General features: G+C 35.0%; 1 protein-coding gene across 8 annotated transcripts in view; it reads right to left on the bottom strand.

Moving 5' to 3' along the window:
* LOC136028378 (septin-7-like) overlaps nt 1-24382 on the bottom strand; it is a 201454-nt gene that overhangs the window by 148808 nt on the left and 28264 nt on the right. For 4 of the 8 annotated variants that reach the window (XM_065706179.1, XM_065706178.1, XM_065706180.1 and 1 more), the window contains exon 1: nt 9713-10346. The exons of 2 other annotated variants lie outside the window; for them this stretch is intronic. In XM_065706179.1, the coding sequence (XP_065562251.1) occupies nt 9713-10135 (423 nt within the window). In that variant the 5' untranslated portion in view covers nt 10136-10346. Of the gene's footprint in view, nt 1-9712; nt 10411-20131; nt 20163-24382 lie in introns of those variants that run through there. 2 more of the 8 variants (XM_065706182.1, XM_065706177.1) reach the window with 2 other exon arrangements.

Raw genomic sequence — 24382 nt, 5'->3', positions numbered from 1 at the left:
CCCCCGGCGTAAGAGAGGCCAGAACCACCACTGTCTTGGAGGTATTTATTAAATCCTCGATCTCATAGGTATTAAGCCGTTTCGTTAAAATAAAACTTACCGACTACCTTATTAAAAATTTATGAAAGACTAATAAATGAAAAGTGTGAATAAAAGAAAACTAGTAAATGAAATAAATGAAATAATATAAATGAAATACTAATGAATGAAAGCTAAAAAATGAAATAATAAATGAATACTAATAAATGAGAAGTGTTCAATGGATTGGTTCAATCCGTAGTACAGAATCAGGAGTAAATGAAAGAAATACATTTATAAAATAAATATATAAATTCATGAAAAAAACATGGATAATTCAATCCTCAGTAATAAGCAATCCTCAGATATTGTGGTACTTATTATAGTGACCACACCGTTCTTCTTGTTCTTTCGTAAAAATGTGTTTCTCTGCGTGCACTCGGAGATAATTAGCTTAGCCTGAGTTAGAAAAACTAGTATCTCGGTATATTTTGATTAAATGTTTAATATATAGAGTTAGTTAGGTTAGGTGTTTAATATAGGACGCTCTGGGCTTTCCATAATTCTCTATTGTAGTTTCCACAATTTTATTACTTAAGTATTATATTTTCATCATATTTTCGTATATTTCATTAGGATCAACCTAACTTCCCTTCTTGGGAGTGGTCGCTATAATACGCAAGTACCTATATTCTCAAAACAAGTATAAGTATCTACTTTTTTTCTAAAATGTTATAGACAGCCTCTTTTTGTCAAATAGAAAAAATATTGTAATTTTAAGCTTTTGATTTCAGCATTGTGTTTGTCTTATCTTGAAAGCCACATAAAAACTTATTATAATTATTATTTTTTATTAGATTATTTATTATTATTATTTTTTATTAGATTATTTATTATTATTATTTATTAGATTATTTTTATTATTTTATAACTATTATTTTTTATTAGAGATGTTTTCGTAACTAATGCTTTAAAACATTTTTTTCGCTTCCGGAAAATGAATGTTATGCCACATTTCCCCTTTGAATTTCCGCCCCTGAAGGGCCTTAGCCCCCTGAACACTTACGTCAAAAATTTCGTGTCTGCTTAGCTGACAATCTTATTAAAGCACAAAATCATTCATCACCAGTTTGTAGTTGATAAACTCTAATCTAAATTAGGGTTGTGATTTATGAATGAGCTATTTATAACCCATAATATGAACAACGCGGAGCAATGGAATGTCGCATTGGAGACTTTCGGGTATAATTAATATTTCAAAAGGGGTTCGACAATCCTTCAATCTTGCATTCAATATTGAAGGAACGCAAGTCGGCGTTCAAATACAAGTTCAGTAGGACATCCATGCATAGACAACTAGACCTGTATGTCAGGTCATCCACCACAGATTTTTAATTTTAAACATATTATTTTCAATATTTTAAATATAATATTCAAATGTTAAATACTATATATGAATAAATTATATTTTATAATTATAAATCAATAAATTATTTTACATTATACAAGATTTTAAATTTACAAATATTATATATTATAAATTTAAATATCATATATTTTATTTTAAATTTTACAGTATAAACATTATAATAAATATAAAATAGTATAATTTTAATTATTTTAAATATAATTTAATATTCAAATATACTGATTTATACTTTTATAACAATACGTCTATGAGATGTACTTGCGCATGGAAGATCAGCCGGATATAGATCTGGACGCCACTCATAAGCGCAGATGGTAAGTACAGTGTTAAAGAGGTCCAGATTTGCAGAATTTGGAATCTTAGAGCGAGTTCAAGACTGCAGAACTGCATACTTAGCTGCTACTTGTTACAATCAAGAGCAGAATTTTACAACTGAACGGCAACTGTCTAGATATTGATGTACAGAGACACTTGTCTCGAAACCCAAGTCTAACTAAACCCAGGGGTGGATCTAGAACAAAATCTTAGGGGATGGGTGTGACAAGGGCGCCAATAAGCCAAGTCACGGGGGAAAGGTCAATGTGACAAGGGTGCCAATAATTGATCAAATTGACAAATTAAAAGAAAGATTGAAAAACAGAAAAAACAAGGAATGAGGGCGCCAGAAAGATTCTTGGGGGGCAGGGATCAGCCCTGGATCCGCCAGTGACCAGACACACAACCAACGGATATCGAGAAGCTTTATTGTATTTAGTATTCTTTCAATTGAATCTCTTTACAGTAAGGTAAGTTATACTTGGATATGGGACTGATGTTAAAAATGACAGAACCAAACGATGACTAACATACACGACTGAAATTACATTGACTGAGATGTAAAAAAAAGGTAAAGGATGCGGCATTTAGACTTTACAGTCCGTACCGGCGGTGCTGATCTCCGTTTCTTTGCCCTTCAGCCAGGAAGTGCACTGGGGGGTTGGGGTCCAGCCAACCTGTGCTTTCACACACCCTTTCTGTTTACCTTCCCCAGATTTCTCCAGGTACCCATTTAGAGCTGGGTCGACTCTGGCTAAGCTTACAGGATCACGCCACTGACCCCCGTCCCAAACTGAAGAATTGGGTACACCGGGATTCGAACCCGCGTCCTCTCAGACACAGGATCCCGAATCCAGCGCACCAACCCACTCGGCCAGGGCGGCCTGATGCTTTGGGACTGAGATTCGGCGTTGCTAATGCTTTGAGATAAATTTGGACCATTTCCCTAACCAAATTAAGCCCAAAGATATTTTTTAGCACAGTTATCAAACAGTTCGTTTTAATGAACTGTAAGTAAGGAGTGACCCGGCTCAATAGCAATCGAAACTCTAAAAGACGGAGTTTTGATACCAATAAATTTATTAAAAGAATCGGTTTATTATGCTGATTCCAAACATATAAGTTTCATTAAGTTTAGTATTAACCGTCAAAAGCTACGAGCCTGAAAAAATTTGTCTGAATTCAAAAAGAGGGAAAGACCCCCTAGAAGTCATAGAATTTTAATGAAAATCATACCATCGAGGTTTATGAGGTTTCATACTCCTGTCTGAAAAAATGTGGAATTTGCAATTTTTACCAGAAGAAAGATCAAGGAAATTTTTTTTCCAGGGGTGATCGTATTGACCCGGTGCGCCTAGAACGTCAGGAGACAGCTCATTCTAACGGAAATGAAAAGTTCTAGTGCCCTTTATAAGTGACCAAAAAATTCAAGGGCCCCTCCCACACCACTTTTTCGCAAATCGTCTGAACAAAATCTTGAGATAGCTATTTTGTTCAGCATAGTTTAAAGGCCCAATAACTAAGTCTTTGGAGATAACATGATCCCCACATCCCTTTGCGAAATGTCTTTAAATTATAAAATTTGGCCATTGTTTACGTATAGTATTAGTTATTGAGAAATGAGTGTTCATATTTAGAGTGGGGAGGGAAGGACTAATTTTATGCTGGGGAGATTTTGCAAGGGGATAATTTTGCATGGAGAGAAGTTTCCAGGGGGAGAAATTTTCAGGGGAAATATCTAAACTGGAGGAATTTGCCAGAATTCCTACGAAATTCCTGTATATGTATTGCTTTCTCTTTAACAATTGAATTTTATATGTGGAGATGTAAAGGGTAATTTTCCAGTGTAAATTTTCGCCAGGGTTGGAATTGTCCAGAGGATATTTCCGCGGGGAGGGGATTTTTTGTGGAAGTGGAGTCAGGTATCCTGGTGTTATTTGAAAAACGATCAGAAATTAAACTTTAAAAAAAACAAGTTTTTTCAACTGAAAGTGGAAAGCAACAGTAAAACTTAAAACGAACAGAAATTATTATGTATATGAGGGGGGTTGCTCCCTCCTTAAAACCTCGCGGTTTGCACTAAAATTTAAATTTTGTTCCAATTCTTTAGAAACGACTCTTAAAACACAAGGGTCGTTTAATCAGACAGATAAGTAGCTTTTTTTTATAGTGGCAAAAAACTTCACCGTGAAGAGCGAGGTGCTGATGAGGGGGCAGCCTCCCTCACATACATAATAATTTCTGTTCGTTTTACGTTTTAAGGTTGCTCCTTACTTTCAGTTGAAAACACTTGTTATTTTTATTTAATAGTATTATACGTCAGTTCTTATACTACAGAAAACATACTGGAATAAACTGAAAGGTAAGCTACTTTTTCTTCACAAATATTTTTATCATCTCTCAAAACCAAAGTTAAGCGTTGTTTCTCCTGAAATTCCTTTTTGAAGGACGCCCCCCGAAGATCTCTTGTCTTTGGCTTAAATCCCTTATATATGCTTTGAGGAGTTACGAAAATTTGGAAAAAATATTTGACCCTGCAAATACGGGTCAAAAGTACCAGGAATTTTGGATTGCACCATGATATGTCCTAAAGTGCCATATTGTAACAACGCGTCTAAAATTTACCAAAAATGGTACGAAGATGACTCAAATGGATTTTTGAAATTCTACCAAAAAAGGAACACTATCGATTGCCGGACTTGAGTCACATCGCATGGCGAAGTAGCTCGGAACAGTCTTAGGTAAATACAGTTAATGGGTCACAAAGCAGAACCACCCATTACATACAGGAGGGTAAATAATAGAAAAATTAATCTGGGAAACCAAAATGGAGGCACAGGACAATTTCTCAGACGTCACCAGGCGATACAATAGCGTTAGGAATTTTTTGGATGATATTTAGAAGATTTTTGCAAGGAAGTGAGGGATCTGACCGTTGAACATTTCCCTCGTGGATTTTAAAACCTTTTCTGAAAAGACCCCCGAGTGGGTGGGGGGGGGGTTGGAGCAATCTTAGGCGGATTCGTCCATGTCGTCAGCTATGCATATCAACTATCCCAGCTGAATTATTATAAGTCAGCGTTTGTCTTATGGGTAATACAGATCAGGAAACTGCCGCAATCGAGGTATTACGTCATCTCAGCCCAGTCAGAGACGAACTAGTATTCGCATGGCCCACGATGGATGGCCAGAAAACACGCCATCTGTGAATATGTAATCCTTAAACTATAAAATTTTACCTAGATTACTTTTATCATAGAACTGGGAATTTGGATCAAACCATATTTTGCGTATAACTTATTGTGTGATATACGGCTCGTAAAACGAGTATCTGAACTACCTCTAGGCAATTTCTCCCAAAGAAAATCGAGCACCCGGTTTTGATTCGGTTTAATTCGAGTAAAATATATCTAATCCTCCAAAGGATTGGGGGAGATAGTATAACAAAGTCAAAAACACACCCGAAGTCAATTCACTGAAGCAAATCTTAATTCGTGGGGCATACACTTTCCGCCACCTGGTGTACATCGCAGAACTTCACGTGTACTGCAAAATTTTGCCACAATCGGCACGCGCCACCCCGTGTACTTGGTATCTGAAAGTGAATGTCCCCTCAAATTTCATTGACGGTTACTATAAAGCAAACCGCGAAGAACAACTCAACGTCCAAAATAAAAAAATATTCCCTACATTCAAAATATATCGCAGGAAACGCGCTTTGATTTAACTACGCAAAAATGGAAATTATTTGAACTCCAAGTTAGTATTGTCCATATAGTCTATAGTAAAATTACGAAAAATGGTTAAACCTCAGGATTTGAGCAACAGAAATGTTTTGGCAACAAAATATTCAGGGAATTTGCTTAATAGCACATTCAAAATCAGGCATATCCCTTTTTCAGGGCAAAGAGGGGGGAAGGGAATCTCGAATTTAATGTTTCTACAATATTTTCTGGATTGTAAGGTTGTTTCCTACCAATTCAGTCCAGAGAGACCGAAAATTATATCAAAATTGGAAAATTCCATTACTTAGTAGCCCATTTTCCCATTTTTTTTCAAATATGTAATACATTATTATAACCCTCAATGATATTTTTCTTACTCCTTCTGACCTCGCCTAGGGTAGTAATGGGGTATTAAGTGATGGAATTTTTCAATTCTGATGTCATTTTCCGTTTTTTTCTAAATCAAATTAATAAGAAACGACCTTTAAATCTAGAAAATATTGCAAGGATTTAAATTCGAGATTTCACCCTTTTTTTCTTCTCCTTTCCCTGAAAAAAAGGGGGTATTTCTTCACTGCCGATTTCAGATATGTTTTTATGCAAATTTTTCTGGACATTTTGGTTCCAAATACATTTCCGTTTTTCAAATGCCGATCAAAACCGTACCTTTACTGGCCTATTAGATTTATCATCAGAATACATAGTATCGAAAAACCATAGTAATACGCGTGCCGGTAAAAGAGCTCAGTAGCATAGCAATTTTTTAAGGTTTTTAGTTGAATTTTCGGTATTTCAGAAAAAACTAAATTCAATAAATAATTTTATAAGAAGCATGGAAATTAGAAAAGTTATGGTGACAATTAGAAATTCAGCATATAGAACTTCTCTAACTTTCTCTCTCTGTAAATAAAAACTCACATAATAACAATACAAAAACTCTAGTTAACGTAACATTATATTAGCATATTCGAATTCAGCGTGAAAATTTATATTAGAATCGCATAATTTAGATCTTGGCACAGCAATAAATTTTAATTTGTTGTCTAGTGCCTTTCAGGCGGCCAAACAGTTCTGAAATAACATTTAGAAACTTCATGTCATCAAAAACAGATTTTTTAGACAAGACAATATATATTACGGTCAAAACCGTCAAAAGTCTGTGGAGAAGATACTTCTATCTTTAAAAGTTTCAGCTGTCTTTATTTCGTTCTAGGCTAATTCCCCCCCCCCCGAAAAAATCCCCCCATGGAGGGGCAATTCTTCCCATGCCTCATCCACTGCTCAATTTTATATATGGGAAGAATTTTTCGGAGGTACTTTCTGCCGGGGAAATTTTCCGCGGAGGATTTCCTGGGGGAAATTAGCCAGGCACTTTTTATTCACAGTGTCTTTAATTCGATATATTTGAAACTTGGTACCCCAATAAAATTTTTTGAGGCCCTGTATTCATTACTTTTGGTTTTATATTCTCGACGAAGTAATAGGACCTGTATTTTTGCTTTCTCTGAAGCGGCTTACCAAGAATGAAGTCATTGGTACCAAATCACGAAAATATAGGGGGAATGGCATGAACTTTGTTCGGTACTTATCTGTTAGCCAGTAGACTACACACTCAAGAATTTGGATCTACAGGTACGAGGTTGAAACAACTGAGACGCTTGGGAGATAGGTAGAATATTTATAATTTGGGCTGTATATTTGCTTGTCAGGGGGGTTGGGGGTTAAGTATAGCGGGGCTGCATACAAAATGTAACCTCGTCTAACCAAAATACTAACTGAATATTTAATAAAATATAGCTACAATGTAGTTTTTCACTGAGCCGAAGCTAATTGTCTCCACAAACAAACAGCAATAAACCGATTATTGTCTGATTTTATAGATATAAATTCTCGAGTGTGTACTGGCTAACAGATAACTACCCTTGTTCTACAGTTTTTTTTAAATGAAGATGCAAAACAAATATTCTTTGTCAAAATTTAGGGTGATATTGTCAGTTCTTTATTATTTTAATTGAAATAAGAAAAAATGATATTTTTTAAACCTATGCAGGACTCCTTGACTTTAAAGACACGTAAAAGACATATTTTCGAATAGAAGTAATAAAAAAAAGACAATATATTTTGCAGCAAAATCAAAACAGGCAAGCCAAATTTTGCGAAGACAAATTTCTTCCTTCTAAAAGTTCCTAATATTCTAAATCTTCATTGACATGCTTCTGTAATCCGATGTATATGAAGCTTGGTATGTCAACAACATCTTTCAAAACCCTATATTCATTACTCTTAGCTTATTATATTATCGACGACCCAAAAAACTGCATCTTTTATGCCTTTGAAGCGGTTTACCAAGGATAAAATCAGTGCCACCAAATGAAGGACAAAATGAAGGGGAAAGGAATTTTCTTCTTTTTTAAATTAAGATACAAAAATGATATTTTTAAAATACTGGGGGCAAGGCTGTATCCAGGTGGGGAGGGGGGTTAAGGTGTTTGACCCCTCCCCGAAATGTGTGTCCTACTCGTTAATAATGATGATAGAAGGTAATAAGCTTACCTAAGCTATGGATGTCAGGTGATTGATTTTTCTTCTAACGATAATTTCGACAGGACCTGTGCCTGTCATCATCAGGTTAATTCAAATTTCTTGCCAGAAAGTAAAATCACTAAATAAATAAAACTAAAAATACTGAACAACTCTAATGATGAGCCGAACCTGGAGTTATTGTTGTGCCATGGCCCGAATTTTGGTAGAGGCGTTGATGGCTTTAAGATCCACTAGGACAGCAACCATCAACGCCTCTACAATAATTCGGGCCATGGCACAACAATAACTCCAGGTTCGGCTCATCATTAGTGTTGTTCAGTGTTAAGGACTTTCTCTGGACCTGGAACTAAATTTGTACGTAAATAGGGAAATTTTGTCACTCTCGAGAAAAGGTAGTATAGTGGTATAAAAATCGTTATTTGAGCCCTTCATCCCCCACTTAATAAAAAAAACATTATTTTTTATCTTTGTTTAAAATAAATGAATTTTATGCTCTATTGTTTTTTGACATACATAATCAAATTCCTATGTCTGCATCCAATTCTTCCATTGTAAATTAACTCTTAAGTTAATTAACAGTTTCATGAAAGAACGATTAAGTTTTTGGGAAAGGTCTAGAATCGGGACTCTAAAGAAGGAGACCAAAAGAACCAAAAAAGACCAAAAGAGAACCAAAAGAGATACATTTTAGACTGCTAATTTTATGCTGCTTTTCATGGTTTGGTTCACGTTTTTTACAATTCATCCCCAGCCCCCCTTTAATTGTCTCATATAGCCCTAGGCTATGTAAAAAAAAATGAATTTTTTACTTTATAATATGCAGCAAGTATCAACGAATTATATTTTTCTTTTTTTTTTCGTTTTCATCTGTTTTTGAATAAGTTTTCACCAATTGTTATGTTGATTTTTTCTAAATAAACCAAGACTAGGAAACCATTAGAGGGAGGCTGAGTACAAATAATAACAATGCGAACCAAGCCATGGAAATAAGCGTAAAATTAGCAACCTAAAAATGTCTATGTTATAGAGTGTCTCCTTCTGAGGACGCCCAATTCTTGACTATTACCCAATTGTCTTGATTCGCGTAAATAGACTGTGTATACAACTACACTTTAACTTCAAAATTAGTTAAAGCAACCGTGTTATATTTTCATACCATTTTCTATCTTAATATTAGGTAAATTTGGAGGAGTTTAAATTACTGAAAAAGCTAAGAAATACACATACTTTTAGTCACACTTGCATCCTGAATTCAAGTGTAACATTCATTTGCATAGAAAATGAACTGTACCCCCCCCCCCCCTAAAATGCAAATATACACTCTGAATTGTATATATAGAAAAAATTTTCCATTGTTGGACAAAGTGTTAGTTCAATTTGCAAAATAGAGTGACTTAAGGAGAATTCAATACCCATAGAAAATTCAGGTTATATATTAGGACACTGGGGGGGGGGGGGGGGTAAAGTTCATTTCTGACGCAAATTTGGATTCAGAATGAAAGTCTGACTAAAGGCCTGTCTATGTCTATGCTAGGTCAGTAATTTAAAATCCTCCAAATTTACCTAATATTATCCTATTGCATTAGGGTCATGCTAAGAAGGCTTCACCTAGCATGCTTGAACTGCAACCTGTATCACCCCAAAAATCCCTGAGCATGCCACACCACCCCAATCGTCTTACCGAGCTAACTCCATCATCAGCATCACCACCACCATTGACTAGATTCTCCGAACTGGCGCCTATTTTACTCCCATTAACACTGTTCGTTTTCACTTCAATAGTTGACAATCGCACTTCATGTGACACTACCCTTGTTTCACTACCTGATTTATTATCACTTTCATCAATATTTAATCCATTCGCTTCAAAAAGCTTTTGTCTCTGAGCTAGTCTATCTAAACTTGTTAGTCTGTAACTTCGGTCCCGACTAGATGTATATCCACTGTATTTAAATCCAGGGTTTGACATTTCACTAGCTTCCTCGCCACTGGTGACAACACCACTATTATATGCTTTAATAATGCTCTGCACGCGTCGCGAGCGTCCTTCTCCAGGCTTGGGGGGAGGCGTCGGCCCCACCCTAAGGTTCGGCTCCTCTTCCATGGCGGAAATTCTAAGGGAAAATTCCTAAGGGAAACGAGTTTTGTTTCCAATCGATATCCTAAGCCTTCAGCAGTGGTGAGTAATTGATACGGAATTTTGAAAGGTTTTAGAGCAGATGTTTTCGAACTTTTGAAGTGTATGTAACAGTTGATTACTACAATTGGACAATGCTTTACGCTCTAACTAGGAATCCAAAATGATTTACAGGACTCTACCGAAAAGAAAAACAAAATATTGCTTAACCTATATTGAAAACAAAACCCATGAACTTGGAAAAAACTACACTTTTTCAAAGCCGCCACCTGGTAAAAGATCCACAAAATTAATTTTCCGATGTTGACCCCCCCCCCTATCCCAAGGGTCGAATCTCTCACCCTATGCATTGGAGGTATTTATTAAGCCATATGGTTTAATACATATTAAGCAATTAGTTCCGTAAATTGTTAACCCTTTTCATTTCGGCAATAAACTATAAAACCTACGACTTTCAAACTTCTACATTAAATATTTTAGTACTAAGCTACAAGCATGTGTGCATTTTTTGGAGGGGGGGGGGCAATAATAAAAACAACCAAAACTATATTTGATACATTAAACACGAAGTGTCATGAAATTCGAGAAAATTTAGAATTATATGTGGAGGGCAGGTCTCAACCCCCCCCCCCACTGTGCACACCCCTACTAAGCTAGATTACTTGCAATAAGACTGATCGTATAAGTTCGTATAATTCTTTCCACATTTTATACGGAAATCCACCTTTCGAGTGACAAATCGAGAAGATGGAAGGGGGGGCTTGAATAGGGCTTCTTGAAAGTGTCCAATATAGCAGCACCCCGATTTTCCCGGTTCATATTTGGTGGACGAGAAAAGAAAGCTTAGTCTCTTAATCATCAATCAACAAGGTTAAATACTTAATATGCATAAGAATAAACTAACTTATGTATGAAAAGCTGAAAGCGAAATCCCTAACTATTAGAAAATACACTCAGTCTTGTCTCCGAGCAAAGTGGATCAAGACAAGTCTGTTTAAAACAAGCTTATGGTTAATCCTGATATTTAGGAGAGAGAAAATCAATAGAGGAAAAATTCTTTCAAGTTTTTCCTTAAAGAGTGAACAGATTTTAAATTACGAACTTGGTCAATTTTTCCTCCAGGTTGGATAGGAAAATTCATCCATAAAAAAGAAATTCATTAAAAAGAAGTGGCTTTATAAAACTGAAATTGGCATAATTTTAGAAAAAAAGTGGAATAACCACAGAGAGTGGTTCGATCTTGCTGACAATTTCATCATATAATTTCACATGTACGAGAACCTGTGAGCGGAGGCAGTGGCAGTTCGGACGTCTCTTATGCCCGGGCAAAATCCGGATTAGCATATCCTGTCTCCTACAAAATTTTCCGGTCAGATTTTTACCAAATTTTTAATCTATTAACAAAATTATTTTCAATTTATGTTTTAATTATTTTTAATTTATTATTTAAATCATATAATTATTTTTATTTTATTGACCAGTCAATAATTTACTATTTATTTTTAATTTATTATTCAAATTATTAAATTGTTTTATTTTATTAATCATCAATAATTTATTAACTATTCTTAAATTGATTATTTAAAATATTTACTTATTTTTATTTAATTAACTAGTCAATAATTATTTTATTTATTAACTGCGTTCTCTACTTCGTTAATAACATTTCAAAAATCACAAAATGATTATGACCGATTATTTGTTTGAAAATTTGTACCCCTAAAATTTCTGCATCCGAGGCGAGTACCCCTTCTGCCCCTACCCTAAAACCGCGGAGTTTGCAAGGTCTTATCCTATCTAAAACAAACATATGACATTTTGTTATTTCCACCTATGAGAATGATCATTGTTTGGTTGTTTCTTCTTTTTTTTCCAGAGGTGGTGGTATGAAACCAGCAGTCGTGGGGTAAAGAAAGAATAAAAAAAAGAAATGAAAGAAAAATAATATAAATAGGGTCAATGGTCTATGATCATTAAACTACAGCCTCTCAATTCCAGAGGCCATACTATTACGAGGTGGAGAAATATATCCGGGGAATATATGTAGTCTGTACCACAACGTTTGTTATAAACTGTTCAGCTAATAATACTAACAGTTATACAGTATTCAATAGCCACACAGCAGGTATTAGGTTAGAGGCCAGTGACCCATTTTGTGGGTGGGGGGAGGGGGCACAGAAAGTGTCAAAAATGGATTTTTAGGCCCAGTACTTGGCTATTCCAATAAATACGAAGGTGAATTTTGTAGGGGCGGATCTAGAGCAAAATCTTGAGGGAGGTTATTGTGACAAGAGCACCAATGAGCCACATCTTAGGGGGTAGGGGGGCTAATGTGACAAATGTGCCGATAATTGACCAAATTGGCAAGTTTATTCTAAAAAAGAGCAAAAAAAGAAAAAAAAGGGAAAGAAGGCACCGGAAAAAATCTCGAGGGGGGAGATAAGGAAGCGGCTGAGGAAGAGTTGCCTGGACATATTTTTATGGTGGGAGGTGGAGAGTAAAAGCCTTTGTGAAACCTCTCCACAGGAATCCAAAAATTACAGAATAAGTAGGCTATTTATGTATTTTTAGTCGCTTTCCGTTATGCCTAGGTTAAACACATGTGCAAATTATTGAAAATCTGCTAACTGTTAAAAATGTGCAAAAGGCCACAACTGCATATTTCTTAACAGACTAAATATTTTAACCTGAAAAAGACACGATGGCAGCTCTTTTGTTTAAGAAAAAAAAAACAGAAGCTGTCATTTTCCGAAAAATAATACACACAAACAACCTTTTGTTTGACAGAGAAAACTTACAAATTTTCGGTTCATATTTATCAGTTGATTGTACAAGTGCCCTCACCTTCCCCCTCTGAAATTAACTACAAATACAACTATTTCTTTTCAGAGAACATGCACGCCATCTATAAACCTAAATTCAGTTCTAGGTCAATAAATTTCAGCAATTATTTGATTCAAGTGCGCCAGAACTTAAACTACCAAGAACAATGACATTAAACCTTGAAAACATAGGAAAAATCAGGAATTTAATTTTTAATAAAAAGAGACCTCCATATGCAATTATGCAACGTTGCAACGGGCACCAAGATTCAAAAAGATGTGTGAGCAATAATCAGCAAAAAATAAGCTGAAACATCTGGGATGAAACAGTTTAAGAAAGTATACCTTTCTTTTGAACGTGTAGTTGTCTTCGGGAGTCATATAGCATTAGCACTTGAATTCTTATGGACAAAAAACGTTGCCTGTTCCAAGTATTAACTAATTATTTTTACTCATTAACTTATTAAGTATTCACTATTTGATTTTACTTTATTATTTTCGCGGGTTAAGGTGGTAACAGTGATGAAAATGTAGTGCTGCCTTAGTTCATAATTTTGAAACAACCAAAATAGAAGCTAAAAAAATGAGGACTTAAAGGTAAAAATAGACTTCAGATTGGTACAGCAGGGCCAAAAATGCTTTTATTTTGATGTCCTCGGTATTTTAAAAAAAGTACCGAGACACCAGCAAAACGAGGAAATTTGCTCTAAAATCTACAAGCCTGCGAAAATACTAATTTTGCACTCAAAATCTTACAGATTTCGAGTGAAAGTAACGAATGGAATGAATAACTTTCGTCTTTCCTGTATATGTTTTATCTGAATACTGTTCATAGAACGAATTGCCTTATACAAAGTAACTAAATCATACACAGAGTCTATACTAGATACATTGAATCTAAGGCAAGTGTTTCGAAGCAGAATTATTATATTTTACTAGGTCAGGGATAAGGATAACTTTTGCTTAAGTCTCAATCAGAGCCAATGCTATTGCATTGGCAATAGCAAAGAACCATAAGCCTTTAATGTCTTACCATTATTTTTCCCAGATGCGCTTCATATGGAAGAGGTGGCTATATAAGCTTCAAAGGGAATCACCTTAACTTGAAATTCGAAGTTTTAGTGCCCTTTTTAAGGGTCAAAAGTGATCAGAGGTCAACTAACCTAAACTTTGAATAAGAATAAATTGCCTTATACCATAGACAATCCTTTTCTTAAATTACAGCTATATACTAATAATTTCCGACCTTAGTGGGAAATATTACGTTGTGGAATTTGTGGTGAATACGAGAGGCATATTAGGACCCAGTTAACCCATTCACGCCTCCTAAAAAATAAAATATCGTGTACCTGACGGAAGCTTGGAAATCTAGGTGTACAAAATAAATGAAACGCACTCAATTCAAACTACCGTCATTACCAAATCAGTAGTATACTACTATAGAACTACCAAATTGAATGGCGGCCGACAATAAGCTAAAAGAAAAGATTTTCTAGCAAATTTCTGAATTAATTAGCCTAAAAAACCTTCAAAGTTAAAACAAACATTCTGATGTAAGAGTAAGACAAACTGGCGAACTGGTGAAGTTGATCATTTCCGATAACTACCTACTCAAATAAATCTAACCAACTTAAAATAGTAAACAGCAGGACAGACGCATCGTTTGGATAGTCTAAGCGTTAGCGTTGAGTCCGTAGTAAGTCCGTGTTGAGTCTATACTCCCATTTTTCTCCCTTTTTTGTCTTTTTTGGTCTCATCATATAGAATGGGCAATCGTAGAATTATGAGTAAGAAATGATTTGATTGCAAATTTTGATTTGCAAAATTCAAATTTTGATTTGAATTTTGATTTGCATTTCAATCAAAATTTGATTTGATTGAAATGACTAAATGGGTCATAAGACATCCAACCATTTTTTCAACGCTTTTTGCTGACAGACCTTCCAGCAGCCCCAAAATTGGACCAATAAAAATCTCAAAAGATTTCCATTTTAATCAAAAGGATTGAAAGCAGGTTAAAATGCAGCTCTAAGGATAATGTGTCATCATCACCAAGCAACACGTTCAACCTATTCCAAAACAGAGACTATATAAGCATTCTAGTTGAAACTAGATATTGCTGGTGAAATCTGGTGAAGCTGGTGAAAACACCATAGCTTGGTGAAATCTGCAATTTGTCACTATGGTCGGAGCACCTTATGTGGTGTTGTTATCCAGTCCCCCCCCCCGACCAAGTTCTATATGCTACAACTTTTTCGATTCATGATGACTCATGGATGATTTCGGGAACACTCAACCCATCTTAGCACAAAGCAGCGTAAGGCCAACACAGCTCTCCCCAAACAAAAATGATTCAAACTCTCTTCACCCCTCCAATGGTTCCTATTTTGCAGTATTTTTTTGCCTATTTTTGCCAAAAGCACTATTTTGCCAACGCCTAAAAAACGATCATTCATAAATAAAACGTGGCCTGACCATCTTTGCCTCTTAAGAATATGGCACAGAATATGGCAACTCAAGAATATCAATACTCAATAATATGATATACTCAATAATATACTCAATACTGATACTCAATAATATCAATACTCAATAATATGATATACTCAATAATATACTCAATACTGATACTCAATAATATCAATACTCAATAATATGATATACTCAATAATATACTCAATACTGATACTCAAGAATATCAATACTCAATAATATGATACACTCAATAATATACTCAATACTGATACTCAATAATATCAATACTCAATAATATGATATACTCAATAATATACTCAATACTGATACTCAATAATATCAATACTCAATAATATGATATACTCAATAATATACTCAATACTCAATAATATACTCAAGAAAGTGGCACAGAGTTGCATTTCCGACATAGATTATTGCTGGTCAGCTGGTGTACTTCCATTCAAACGAGTATCTAAAACTATTCTTAGGTTTTTTTGAAGTAGTGAACTACAAAAATTTAGACCTCCAAAACTCATCTATTTCAATAGTATTATATAGTATTAGTATTCAATTAGTAGTAGTAGCATTAGTAGCAGTAATATTAGTATATAGTCATAGCATTCAATAGTAGTACTTTCACTTGACTTAAGAAAATTGGCTCAAACTTTGCCCTCCCCCCAGGATTCTGAAAAAATAACGCCACTGAACATTATTATCTAGACACTCAAAATTACTGCGGTAATACCGCGTAGGAGGATTTTGCTTCCCAGATGCTGTTATGATCTCAAATTCCCTTTGCAAAAACTATTTACCATATTTTAAGTACATATTTCAGAGATGTAGTTTGACTTCCCTTAAAAATTGATATTAGGAATTTTTTTTTGAAGTAACTAACTACAAAGATTAGACAGAAATTGCAATATTGGGATCCTTAAACAAAACAAAATACCTACTTCAAATATGCATCAAAGGTTCTCTTAAATATGGTGGCTCAGGGGTTAGAAATAAGTTGCCGAAGATTATGAATATGATTTTTGAAAAAGGGGAAGTACCTAGCGATTTTAGGTAAACTCTAATTAAACCATTGTATAAGAAAGGTGATAAGAGTGAGTGTAGTAATTATGGAGGAATTAGCCTGGTATCTGTAGGTTGCTAATTACTTAGTAACATGGCGAGAGATGCTCTAGACAAAGTGAAAAGAGAAGAACATTGCGGTTTTAGAAAGGGTAGAGGATGTGTTGACCAAATTTTCCCTCTTAGGTCAATAATTGAGAAGTGCCTGATTTATCAAATACATTTTGTCCTCAATTTTATAAATTATGAGCAAGCGTTCGATTCTGTTGGTAGAAGAGCTTTAGCAAAGGTCTTATCCTTTGCTAATTAAACCATTGTATAATGTGATAAGAGCGAGTGTAGTAATTATGGAGGAATTAGCCTGGTATGTGTAGGTAGCTAATTACTTAGTAATATGGCGAGAGATGCTCTAGACAAAGTGAAAAGAGAAGAACAGTGCGGTTTTAGAAAGGGTAGAGGATGTGTTGACCAAATTTTCCCTCTTAGGTTAATAATTGAGAAGTACCTGATTTATCAAATACATTTTGTCCTCAAATTTATAAATTATGAGCAAGCGTTCGATTCTGTTGGTAGAAGAGCTTTAGCAAAGGTCTTATCCTTGTATGGTATCAGACCAGACAAATACATTTAAGTGACTAGTGCTAGATACAAGAACAAAACTGTTGCGATTGAGGTAAGAAATGAGGTTAGCAGCTGGTTTCGTATTAAATTAAATAAAAAAAAACTAGTTTTTTTAACTGAAAGTAAGGAGCGACATTAAAACTTAAAACGAACAGAAATTACTCCGTATATGAAATGGGTTGTCCCCTCCGCAGTCCCTCGCTCTTTACGCTAAAGTTTGACTCTTTGCCACAATTCTACTTTTTAAAACAACTAAAAACTTTAGCGTAAAGAGCGTGGGACTGCTTTTTTTTTATAGTAATGCTAGAAAATCCTGCGCCCTTTTCATTGAATTTTTTTCCCCCATGGCATATTTCTCCAAGGAAAGATCCTCCCACATAGCCCCCTCCCTCAACCCTACCCCCAAAACCAAAAAAATCCCCCTGAAAACGTCTGTACACTTCCCAATAACCATTATTATATGTAAACACTAGTTGAAGTTTGTAACTTGCAACCCCACCCCCAGGGACTGTGGGGGAGTAAGTCATCCACAAAAACATAGTTATTAAGATTTTCGACTATGCCAAACAAAATGGCTATCTCAAAATTTTGATCCGTTGACGTTGGGAAAAAAATGAGCGTGAGAGGGGGCCTAGATGCCCTCCAATTTTTTTGGTCACTTAAAAAGGGCACTAGAACTTTTCATTTCCGTTAGAATGAGCCCTCTTGCGACATTCTAGGACCACTTGGTCGATACAATGACCCCTGGGGGAAAAAAAAAACAAAAAAAAACAAAAAAAAAACAAATAAACACGCACCCGTGATTTGTCTTTTGGCAAAAAATGCAAAATTCCACATTTTTGTAGATAGGAGCTTGAAACTTCTACAGTAGGGTTCTCTGATACGCTGAATCTGATGGTGTCATTTTCGTTAAGATCCTACGACTTTTAGGGGGTGTTTCCCCCTATTTTCCTAAATAAGGCAAATTTTCTCAGGCTCGTAACTTTTGATGGCTAAGACTAAACTTGATGAAACTTATATATTTAAAATCAGCATTAAAATGCAATTCTTTTGATGTAGCTATTTATATCAAAATTCAATTTTTTAGAGTTTTGGTTACTATTGAGTCGGATCGCTCCTTACTACAGTTCGTTACCACGAACTGTTTGATCAGGAGTTAAGCAGGGTGTGTTCTACCCCCTTTTATATGGATCATTTTGATGGACTTTGTTTTAAAAAGCACAGGAAGGGCTCTGGGAGGAAAAACTTTCCTGGACTTAGATTATGCTGATTATTTAAGCATCTTAGATGAAAGTTTGAGCAAAGTGATTGAACTTTTAGAGGTTTTGCGAATTCAGGGTGCTAAAATAAGTTTGAAAATTAATGTTAAGAAGACTAAGTCGCTAAGGCTAGGAATAAGTGATGATGAAAAGGTGACGCTGGGTAACAAAAAGGTTGATCAGGTGGACAGCTTCACTTACCTTTATAGTATTATTAGTAAAGACAGTGGGAGCAGTGAAGATGTTTAAAGTAGAATAGCAAGGCTCAGGGTGCTTTTTCACAGTTGAAAAAAGTTTGGAAGAATAGCAAGATAAGTCTGCAAACAAAGATTGGAATATTGGAAGCTACAGTGATGACAGTGGTCAAATACGGTTATGAAGAATGGGCGCTCCGAAAAGCGGATGAAGATTTCCTAGATGTTTTGCAGAGAAATTGCCAAAGATTGTTCTTGGTACCCAGCTGACTGACTGTATTTTAAACAGTAGGCTCTACAAAAAGTGCAGTTCAGTCCCACTTTCTAGGGCTATAATGAGAGAAAGGTTGAGACAGCTAGGGCATGTTCTGCAGATGAAAGATGACACATTGCCAAATATTTCCTTTTCGGCCAACCGTCTAAGACTAAACCAAAAGCAGGTCGTCCGCGGTTGGGGTGGGAGGATGTCATAAAGAAAAATTTAAGGGAAATGGGAACTTCCTGGGAGGATGTAAAGAGGGAGGCTTTGAATATATTGGGATGGAAGAGGAGCGTGCGTAGCTGTGTTAGCATGGGGCGACTTGGTGCTGCAGTGAGTTGTTGTTGTTGTTTCTGAGCTCAGTTATTACAAAACAAAGATTATTTTTTGAATCAATACATATCGGAAATTTTTCAAAAATTTATTTGTGGTAAGCAAGTATTTCCCCAATGATGTGTCATTTCGACCAAATTTGATACTGATGTTTGAAGACAATTCCCTGATCGATTTCTGCTACCACAGCAGCCCCGACTACAACTACTTATACCTCCAATGATCAAACCCCGGCTACTCCTAACTCGACTGAAAATTGATTGCTGAAAATTTTCAGATTACTGAAAATTGAAACCTTTTATCTCTTTTACTGAAATATCTCTAATACCTTTTTTCCACAAAATACTGCAACCACTGATTCGCAGGGGGCTAGTGAAAGCTAGCGACATGAGGAGTGGTTAAAACTGTCCAAATCTGAAGCTCCATGAATTAACTTTTATTTTTGTAACTATTTGTAAGTTATGAAAACAAAGTTCAAGAAGCCATTTGATAAATAGCTCAGACAAATCTATTTTTGTATGACCTCTCCCCCAAATTTCTAAAAAATATCAAGGGGGTATATGAGCACTACCAAGAAATTTCTCAGCGGCAAGAGGGGAGGGAGGGGGGTTAGTGCTACCAGGCCTTCCTTTTTATAAAAATTTATACTGGAGAATTTCTCACTTTCTTATTTTAACATTTTATGTTTTCTTTTTAGGGGGAAATCCCTCCTATCCCTACGGCTGATAGCGTAATATTATTGAGAATGCTTATATTGAGAAGCTGATCAGCTTAGAAGCTCTATTATATTCGTTTGAAAAGAAAACCTATCCCTCAGCTCCCTAATTAGGAGGAAAGTTCTAGGTACTATTCGACAAATAAAAAAAAGATATTAATTCCAAGTCCTTATTTATAGTCCCTTAAGAGTAAAAAATTATCCGAAACACGTTTGGATTAATCCAATGGAATGAGGAAAAACCACTAAAAGTCGTTAATGACTCTCTTAATAACAGACTGACTACAAACACTAAACTGAAAAATGACATTGAAAATTGCTAATTTTTCATCTCGTAAATTAGCTTCGGATATGCAGTAACATATAGTTTACTAAATACGCAATTCGATACGCAGTTGCTAATACAGGTGTTTCGGAATAGAAACGTGTAACAAGAATTATTGGACATTATTGTCTTCCAACCAAAAACACAATGACGCGTCAGTTTGATGGATATGGATAAAATGATATGGTCTACCATCTTTGTCCAAAATACTAGCAGTAGCTGATGATGTTTTTTGGCGAGTTTCTTGACTGTCTTGTACATTCTGTGACTATTTTCTGATGTAGAATCATTTTCGTAGGACTTGCATTTCTCGCATACGTAATTTCTGAGGGCTTCTCGTACATAACACCGAACGCCGACAGAAATTTTTTTGAGCGGGGGAAGTTTTACCCCTTATGTATTACAGTGGCTATCTAAGAAAACTCGCCTGCTCATGCAGTGTCATTGAATTGGATAACGCTTCGTCCGCGCAATGTCATTGGATATCGTCAACATTTAGGAAGCCAAATCCCCAGAGCGGATGCCTTTTGAGACTTGCGAAAATATTGAAGTGAGAAATCTGCGTAAGTAACAATAATGTGTGATGGCACTGTGTAAGCAAATAAAACAGCCCTCCCCCCAGTTCTAACTATCATGGTGAAAATCAAAGGCGAAAATAGAAAGCAGTCCTAAATGGCCAGTTTTACCTCTTTCCAATAAAAAGCACAACATGAAACAGCCAATTGAAAACCCAGTTTCTCTCATTTTCATTGGTTTTCCGCTATATCCGTAACCCCAGATGGAAACTGAATTATTGCATTAGGGAACTTCGCTGCTGACAAGAAAATCACGAGAAGTTCAAAAAACACATACTGTCTCAGTAGCGTCCCTTGGGGAGGGCAGGGGGGTATGTACCCCCTAAGATCTTTTGCTTCCCTTCCCAGATAATAAAAATACCTTTTCTGAGAGCAATTTTCTTTAATAAATGTCTTCGTTCGGCATTCTAATTGAAAAAAGACAATTTTACTAACCCATCCCCTAAATTTTCAAAAATTCATTTTGCCACCCCTTGGATTTCCGTGAATTGGCGTCACCATACTGTCTGAAATATATTATAAATTGATATTTCTACACTCAACGCTAAAAACCAACTGAAAAAAAAACATCTAAGGAGATAACATAAAAAAAATGGCGCTTTTGAATCACTTAGGAAAACTTCTATGACAAAGCTTAAACAAACAGGCGAGGACATCTGGATTCAATAAGCCTGTTGCTGTTGCGCAAACATTATTTGACAAGTAATTTGATATTTAAGGTTCTTTTTGTTCGCTGGTTTGGCTAAACGAACAAATTGGAAAATTTCAGATGTATGCCGTTCGTTTTTGCGCATGCCCTGTTTTAAAAAAATGTATGGCCTTCGTTTAAAAAAAAAAATGTATGCCCTTCGCTTTAAAAAGATGTATGCCTTTCGTTTTAATAAAAAAAAAATCATACCTTTCGTTTAAAAAAAAAATTATGCCGTTCGTTTAAAAAAAAAAATGTATGCCCTTCGTTTAAAAAAAAAATGTATGACCTTCGTTTAAATAAAAAAATGTATGCCTTTCGTTTTTAAAAAAATGTATGCCCTTCGTCTAAAAAAAAAAATGTAAATAATGACGAAGACCACACTGCCTTTCCATAATACAACAACAAAAGAGAGAATAATGAGGACTTATTATTAAATTCAGCCAGTCTTGGCTGAACTTTTCGTTAAGAAGTAATGATGCCAAGGCTATTTTAAAATAAAAACAAATGGATTTTTAACTGAGAACTTTTATTATAAGTGTTTTATTGTTTTTTATTTTTTCTTTGCTTAAGACGGCCCTTAGATATAGGGCCGGAATATTCAAATAGGTTTTGTTGGTTCACTGTCTTGGGAAAAAAGTCCTCATTATTCTCTCTTTTGTTGTTGTAAAAAAAAATGTATGCCTTTCGTTAGAAAGAAAAAAATGTAGGCCCTTCGTTTTAAAAAAATATATGCCCTTCGTTTAAAAAAAATGTATGCCTTTCGTTTAAAAAAAAATATACCCTTCATTTAAAAAAAATGTATGCCCTTCGCTTAAAAAAAAAGTGTCCCCTTCACTTGCAAATTTTTAACAAAAACTAGATAGGAAAAAGTGACGTAGGAAGGGCTGAAAGGTGCCATCTTTGTAGGGGTGATAATTTTTTTTTTTAGGGTGACAAGAACAATTAGCTGAAATTCAGATGATAGTTCCGTTCATTTTTGCTCATTACAAAAAAATAAAAATAAATAAAATCTCAACTTGCAAGCTTTTAACAAAAACTTGATATGAAAAATAGTGGCGTAACTTAGATAGCTTTTTTTCTCACCTGAAAATACAAAATACCCGCTTGAACGAACGAACCTTTAAAAGAACCTTTCCTAAATTTTCCTTTTATAAATTTTTACAACCTTTTAATAATGTTTATTTTTTTCATATTTTTTTATAATTTTTAGAACCATTTGATAAATTAATAGAACCCTTTATATATTTTTCTTTCAGAAATTTAACAAATTTTTAGAACCTTTTAATACATTTTTTTTAGAACCTTTTAATAAAATAATAGAACCTTTTACAAATTTTCCCAAAAGAACCAATCGAGTTAGACTCACTCTGACATTTGTGAATAAGCAAAACCCTATCATAGGAAATTGAGCTTTTTTCTTAAAAATTCAAAGTATATCCTCCCTGAGGAGGCTCTATCCTTCTCTGTATCTATATCATCCTCTTCTGAAATCTGTGTTTATTATTCAGTATGCAAACGGTTTTTTCCTTGCATATGGAGCAATAAATTAGGACTCCTTTATTAATATTTTAAAGTTCGTTCGATGTGTTTGATATAATGTCTTTTATATGCAAAAATAAATCTAAGCTAATTATTAGGTATACGACTATAGGGTCTTACTAGTGTATGTGGGAAGAGGTAGCAGAAGGGGGGACTGCCATGAGGCCCATCAAGGTGATAAAAAAATGGATTCAAAAAGGTCGCTTTTCTATATTATTAGTCAGTTTGTTATCTTCACAAAATGTTGCTTCCAGAACAGTTTCACTATCACATATCACAATCACAGTTTCACTATCACATAGTTGTGATATTTCACTGTGATTCATTTTAACACAGATTGCAGCGGAATTCCTTGAATTAGCTATCCCCTTTTACAACTCATTAATCACTTTACCATATATAATAATCATTATTATAATTGCATTGATGTTATAATAATGTCATAAGACTCCAATATTCAAATATATTGTATTTTGTTTAACTTTATTACGTATTGAGTTATTTACATTTAACTGTTTACAGACAAATTCTTTCAAACACACTATTTACTTTCCTTTTACCTTCTTTATTTCCATAATGTAAAAACTATGAATGAGTTTTGTCAATGCTAGGTTTAATAGCTAGGGGGAGTGGAAATCCAAAAAAAGGGGCGACGAGTTGAAATCACGCCCCGGGTGTCAGAAGACCTCTTTACGCAACTGAGGATAAAGATAAAAACAGCGTTCGATTTTTTTTTCTTTGTAACTTAAACTAAATATATAGCTTTTTAAAATTAAAATATAATTTAGGCATTTCATTATATGATTATCGAAGAAGCAATAGATGCATGAGCATCTGACATTTCTAAAAGAATAACAAATGAAGTCAAATTTAAATGAGACAAAATTTCCAGTTTCTATTGGGATTATTATTTGTACAATAAATTTAATTCTCTACTTATTACGTCACAACTACGTTTTAACAAGATACCAGCAATGACAACAATTGGCATGACTTGGAAATGCTCTCGCTTTGGACAAAATAACTGTCAAACAATGTCAAACAATGGCTGTCAAACAATGTCAAACAATGGCTGTCAAACAATGTCAAACAATGGCTGTCAAACAATGTCAAACAAATGTCAAACAATGGGAACTGTCAAACAATGGCTGTTTGAATACAAGATTTTTCAGTAATCTAAACAAAGAAAGATTAACCCAAGTTTAAAAACTACTACTACTACTACCATCATTAGCAATTCACTGTAGCAGAAGAACCACCTGAGGCCAAAATAGCTACACCCGTCTCTCCCACCCCAACTCCACCCTCAAAGCCTCACCCATTACCTCCTCT

The sequence above is a fragment of the Artemia franciscana genome, chromosome 6 (assembly GCF_032884065.1).
Source record: "Artemia franciscana chromosome 6, ASM3288406v1, whole genome shotgun sequence".
In the NCBI taxonomy this organism is placed as follows: domain Eukaryota; kingdom Metazoa; phylum Arthropoda; class Branchiopoda; order Anostraca; family Artemiidae; genus Artemia; species Artemia franciscana.
The sequence above is the reverse complement of the archived record's forward strand: the minus strand, read 5'-3'. Positions and strand labels throughout refer to the sequence as shown.